General features: G+C 34.3%; 2 protein-coding genes across 4 annotated transcripts in view; both read right to left on the bottom strand.

Annotated features, from left to right (window-relative positions):
- LOC104716474 (vam6/Vps39-like protein) overlaps window positions 1–1,331 on the bottom strand; it is a gene marked incomplete in the record, with an annotated part of 13,776 nt that extends 12,445 nt beyond the window's left edge. Inside the window, 3 exon segments of the mRNA XM_019230839.1 lie at window positions 20–140; window positions 336–547; window positions 649–1,331. Coding sequence (XP_019086384.1) covers window positions 20–140; window positions 336–547; window positions 649–1,063 — 748 coding nt within the window.
- LOC104716473 (random slug protein 5) lies at window positions 1,623–3,906 on the bottom strand. 3 transcript variants are annotated; one of them, XM_010433853.2, is made up of 6 exons: window positions 3,665–3,906; window positions 3,043–3,146; window positions 2,782–2,958; window positions 2,587–2,685; window positions 2,263–2,508; window positions 1,623–2,174 (listed from the first exon to the last, which is right to left on the bottom strand). In XM_010433853.2, exons 2-6 carry the CDS (start codon window positions 3,097–3,099, stop codon window positions 1,872–1,874), a joined length of 882 nt encoding a protein of 293 aa, XP_010432155.1. In that variant the 5' UTR covers window positions 3,100–3,146; window positions 3,665–3,906; the 3' UTR covers window positions 1,623–1,871. The 3 variants fall into 3 exon arrangements, with proteins under 3 accessions (XP_010432155.1, XP_010432154.1, XP_010432157.1); XM_010433852.2 differs by having other exon boundaries at window positions 3,750–3,906; XM_010433855.2 differs by lacking the exon at window positions 3,665–3,906 and adding an exon at window positions 3,269–3,633.

Raw genomic sequence — 6,000 nt, 5'->3', positions numbered from 1 at the left:
CTATATACCTCAACTCGACGAGGCAACAAGGCTATCGCATACGGGTTTTGAATAACAATAGCCGTTGGGGCCTCTGACCAGCAAAGTCTCTCTGTTTGGAGGAGCTTTCCATTTTGATCAACAAAAACTCCAATGTTCTCCTACAAGTACCAGAAGTAACTAATAAAGAAGACACTCCAAAACAATCTGAAATCTACGAAGAGATCAAAGTGACAATACTGGGGCCAAGAAGAATATCACACACAACAACTAACAGATGTTAAAACACTGTTGCCCACGAAACACATTCAAAAACTTAATACAGAGTCCGTAAGAAAACCAAGCCAAACACATACCTTTCCCAAAATAAGTTCACCAGACGGTAGAGATATCACAAGAGGAGGAGCAACCCTACCAGAAGGAAACACCTCAGAGATTGTCCCATTGGCAGTATTAAGTATCACATACTCTTTTCTAATGCCTAAACAAATGTTTTCTCCGGTCCAAGAAATAGACTTGACAGTATCAGGAACTCCATAGTCCCTCACTTCTACAAATCCCCCTCCTCCTGAACAATACCACCAGAAACAACACTCTTCATCAAAATCTAACCCAAATGTGGTAGACTCATGATTCAAAATTGAGTAAACATAATCTCAGAGATTTTACCATCGTGCTTGTAAACACAGACCCTCTTTTGCCTAGAGAAACACAAGTACCCACGCCGATCATCCCAAGAATAAGCATTAGCTCCTTTAGCTTTAGTAATGACAGCAACAGTCTCCAAATTAGGAAGTCCATGAAACGCGATTGACTCAGAGAGAGACAAAAGCAACTCTCTCGAAGCCAACACCTCCATCGCCACAATCGGTTTCTTAGAGAATCCAGATACGGTCGTCTCGAGCACGTAAGTCTCTTGATGCAGCTCCGACGGATCGGAAGCGGAAGATTCCGGCGGAGAGTAAATGCGGAGAGAACCGTCATAGCATCCGGCGAAGAGCTTAGAGCCATAGGATTCAACAGCATCGATCCTAGCGGGACAATCTTTGAGAAGCTGGAACGAATCATAAGCGTTGTGAACCATTCCTTCGAGCTTTTGAAAATTTATGGGTTCTTCTTATTCTTCTTCTGGGTTAATCACCAAGGATTCATGGAGTTCAAATCCAATCAGAACAAAACAAATTGGGGCAAAATCTGGAGAATGATGGGTAGGATCACGAACCCTAAGTCCAATGATTACAAAGAAACGATTTTTATTACGGAAGTTTCATCCTTTTCGATTTCTGAGCTTTGAATTCTACTTGGAGCAGAGACAGATATGATTTTTTTACAATCGAACGTGCGTTTGATTTAGTAAATTTTTGTTTAATAAAAAAGGGCAAAAAAAAATAGCAAAATAATTTATTTTAAATTAATTTAAGCCAAATGGTCCCGGCTCATAAGACCAACGCTCTAACCAACTGAGCTACGGGACCGTTTGAGTTTACTAATCTCCATAAATATATTTAGTTAATATAAATTTAATTATTTCATATGGAGTAAACGACAATAGCAGCAATTATTTCCGATCTGAAATGTTGACATAGAAGTGTAGAACTAGAATTACTTACGAGCACAAAAAGATATTAATCTCATATCTTCAATTAATAAACACAAAACTAGGAATTACACTTGGAAACAATATTCTCACACGTACATAAGCTTTAATGGCAAGGATGGTCTCTGCTAATTTTAAAACATAATTAAAAAGTCTTTGGCTCACTAATGGAACTTTATTAATCGTCAAGGTAAACCAGCACATTCTATAATTGGCTCTTCCTCTATCAATGAGAATAAACCTTTATTTTTCTTCTTTCTCGATATATATAATGTATATATTCAACTCTAAGGTCTCAGCTAGCTGCTGATGCTATAGAAGTCGCCGGCTCAGGAACAACATCGGATGGAGAGAAACCGTTTGGTTTGGGATAGTGCTTCTCTTCTAATCCCCAGTAATTTTCCGTTTTGACATCGTCCTCACACATTTGTCTTGAGAAATCCTCATGGTTATACTCTAGTGTTGCTTCTCCACCAAATTCTTTGGGGAGGTTCTCTACATCGAAGTGTGATGTCATCAGTTCATCACTTGCTTTGTCTTTTGGGTACACAAATTTCACCTTTTGAGCTGTTCTTGGGTCCAAGAAGTACTTAACAGCCTACACAGAGAGAATAGTAGGTAGTGAAACTTTTTGTAAATTAAAAAAGAGATAAAGACAAATTTTGATGAATGTTATTATTTTGTACCCTGTAGACTGCTTGGAAGAGTCTTGGTGGATTGTAGAGAAAAGCGATACCGAGTCTCTCAGGGTAATGATTCTGTAGAATGTAGACGATTTCGCGTGTTGTTTTCATAGGGACATTAGCGGCCATAGACCAACCAGTGAAATCGATGAGCCAAGACATTTGTTCTTGTCCCTTGGGAAGATTTAGGATTGCATTTTCAAGAAGATATACCAAATGCCTTATATTACCTTCTGGTGATGTTGAGTTCTGTTTCATAACATTTATTTGAGTTAAGAAAATGGTTTAGTTAGATATGTTAAAAAGGCGAAAAATCGGCTAACTAACCTGTAACGCGGGTCTCATTATAAGCACTACTCTACCTTGTCGATCATGAAAACTAGCTCTTGAAACTTTTCCGGTCTCACCTTCATGTGCTACTTGATTCTGGAGAGAAACATTCATAAGATGATTCAAGCGGAAGAAAATAAAAAGAAGAGAACAGAATGAAGTATATAATAAACTCAAATTAATTAATTGTACCCAACGGATCTCTTGAGGTTTGTATGTTGATCTCCATTTAAGAGTCTCTTCAATCATTTTTTTGGCTTTTTCCACATTCCAGTTACGAGCATCCAAATATCTCCTTAAAGAAGCATCAGAGCAGAAAACTAAACTATGTCCCGAGAGTGGTCCTATCGCGGTTTTCAATTCGCTAACCTGAAGTTGTAGAAGTTCTTATAACTGCAATAAGATTTTGGAAGTAATATCATATATAGTGAAAAAGAAGCTTCTTGCACGTACCTTGTTGTCTTTGTGAGAATCATCCTCGAGTTGGTGAGCATTCCTTCTCTTGAACATGTTTACTTAACAATACTATTTAAGGCTTAATAAGATAGCTTCAAAGCCTAGAAAAAGATCATAACAGATTTTGAAAATTTGTAATCAAGTTTTAATTAAGCAAACCAATTCCTAGAGACTATCCAATAATCGGCTATAAATAGAAAACTAATAAACACAAAAATCTTACATCTAAAACGGGATCAAGAATTCTTCTAATGCTGGTATTTTTACCACATAAAGATCTCAAATGAGGAAAAGAATTTTCATTATAATCCAACTTTGAATCTTCTTAATTAACATCTGATAAAATTCTACTATAAAACAAGATGACTCGATGACTAAAAAATCTTCTAGAAAAGCACTAATAAAACGACTTGTCAAAAGACATAATAAATAAGGCTTTAAATGACCCTTGTGATTCAAAAAAATTATTACCTTAAAACAAAATAATTCTCCACCATGAAAACTTTTCTAAACATGATCGCGAATCTAAACAATTCTAAAATATTCAGTAAATAAAATCATGATACAGAAAGAAAGAGAAAAAAAAAAAAAAGAACAACAAGAAAATAAAGAAGCTCACGGAGTTATATGATCTTCGTCGTCTCAAGAGAGAAGAGAAGAAAGCTAAATCTAAGCGAAAGAAACGTAAAAGAGAATCATATCACCTGATAATACGGGATCTTTCTTTCTTTCAGTAGATGAAACTGATCAGAGAGAGAGAAAGAGAGAAGGGTCAATGGGAGTTTGGTCGTCACGCGAGTATCATTCCCATTTCCCCCTTCAAAAGGAGTTAAAAAAAAAAAAAAAAGCTTTAGAAACGTGAAGACATAATATTATTAACCAATTTATGTGGCATGTAAAAACTTATACTGTATTTAAAAAAAAAACCCTTTAAAGCTGGCCCTATGTTTGTTATTGTGAAAGGCCCATTTGGTTGAAAATATTATAATATATTTTCTATTTTTATTGTTTAAAGATCATTAGTTTTCAATTTTGGCGTTGGACAAAAATAATTCAGATCTGATTGTCAAAAAAAAAAAAATTCAGATCTGACACGTTTTTTATGACAAGAGGACAAGATCCCCGCATCAAGTAATCATAGTTTGGTGATTTTTCCAAAATGCTAACCTTCTTTCACGTTCAACAAAGGCTTTATCTGTCTTTGTAACTTTAATATACAAATGGTTAAATTATCTGTCTTTATCTATGTTGTGTCACGAACTCACGATCTAGTCATATAGAATACGTAACTATAATTAGAAAAGCAATTAACTCCAAAGAAATACAAATGTAACAATTTTTCAAATGTGCAAACCACTCTTTCAAGGTTTAGGTAGAACAACAAAAAATAAAGAAGAGAAGTCCAACGAAGACAGCATCAGCTAACATAATATAAAATAATTTAAGCGTAACGTTTTACTCGATCTATTGAATTTAAAAATACATTAAAGATTCGGTTTATAAACACTATCATGTGCATATGATTTGGTTTAATCTTCAAAGAAAACGGTATAACATAGAGTTGGCATCTCTATGATTTTGATTAAATCAACAGCATTGACATTGGAACGATTATTATAAGGCATAACATTATAATATCACCATGTGACGTTAATCCGATACCAAATCATTTCTTAATTTAATAGTTTTACCTATCATGTCTTCTAGCTACTACGAAATATATATTTGTACTGGTCTTCTCTCAAATAGGTATATACTGAGAACGATGCTATTGTATATTAATCTCGTTTTTTTTTGTGGGGTACAATATTGTATATATTAATCTTTTTTCTTTGTTTTGCAGTCAAAATTAAGCATATACATTATCAGTTGTTATTACCACATCGTTAGCTTAGTTTACAAACGTTTAGCCTACCTCGATAACCTTGGAAAACAATAATTCAAAAAATCTTTACAACGCAACTAAACCGAACTACAGATGGTTATTTATTGTTTCTTTTTAAAAAAAAAAAAAAACAAACCAAAATAACATGTAAGTCCATTTTAAATATTGAGATTCCTCTAGAAGACTAGAACAGAATACACAAATTAGAGTATTTGAAATGATTTCTTTGCACATGTTAAGATAATTTGACAATTGACAATTTATACAAATCAAGTCTGGTCACATTTACATGATACTTTTTTTTGTTGATGAATCTTATGTTCTTATATATATAACGGTTCAATTGTAGGATTGAATTGCAAATTTATTTAAAGAAATAATATTTTTCACACCGTAAATTGCGAATGAGTTAGCCTTAAAAGTCCCCAACAATGATAAACAGGATTCTGAATGTTGACGCATCGATTTTAAACAAATCATATTACTGTCTTTGCCTGTTGCTTTGGGCTACAAGTGAAAAAAGTGAGTATTGTGGTCCGGCTCGGTATTTGCAATCGAAATACCATGTCAGCCACGATAATAAATTCCAGTATCCTTCGTGCCGGTTGCTAAAGCAAAGGAGGAGGCCCATCTTCACAATCCTTGAAAAAAACACAACAAACCTAATTTCACTTCAAAAATTGTGTTATTATTAGAACAGCAACATGAAATTGTGAAAAAGTTGAAAATAGAGTAGACAAATCTGGGTGGATTCGAACCACCAACCTCTCATAACATGAGAGCTCTACCATTTTGAGCTTACAGATATAGTAACACAAACCTTGCCCAATTGGTTTAAAGCCAAATGGGCTAGCTAGAATTTAAACCTTTATTCAACAAAGTTCCTTCCACCCATCTTAATCCCCACTTAACCACCATGATAGCAAACCTTATCAGAGATATCAATCAAAATTTCAAACATGTATAAATCGGCAGTTTAAAATAATATGAAGATGTAAAATCAGAAAGTCGGAAATAAAGAATCCAATGTCGCTAACTGAAAAAATTTCCATCATAAAATGCAAAGTTTT

This window comes from Camelina sativa, chromosome 10 (assembly GCF_000633955.1).
Source record: "Camelina sativa cultivar DH55 chromosome 10, Cs, whole genome shotgun sequence".
Taxonomy (NCBI): domain Eukaryota; kingdom Viridiplantae; phylum Streptophyta; class Magnoliopsida; order Brassicales; family Brassicaceae; genus Camelina; species Camelina sativa.
This window is presented reverse-complemented; position numbering and strand designations above follow the sequence as displayed.

Bases quoted from the DNA above. Each gene is read 5' to 3' on its own strand.
- LOC104716473 (XM_010433853.2), bottom strand. From the start codon at position 3,099: ATGTTCAAGAGAAGGAATGCTCACCAACTCGAGGATGATTCTCACAAA. The intron at 2,959-3,042 runs GTACGTGCAAGA...CTACAACTTCAG, and splicing joins ATTCTCACAAAGACAACAAG to GTTAGCGAATTGAAAACCGC. The intron at 2,686-2,781 runs GTACAATTAATT...GTTTCTCTCCAG, and splicing joins AACCTCAAGAGATCCGTTGG to AATCAAGTAGCACATGAAGG.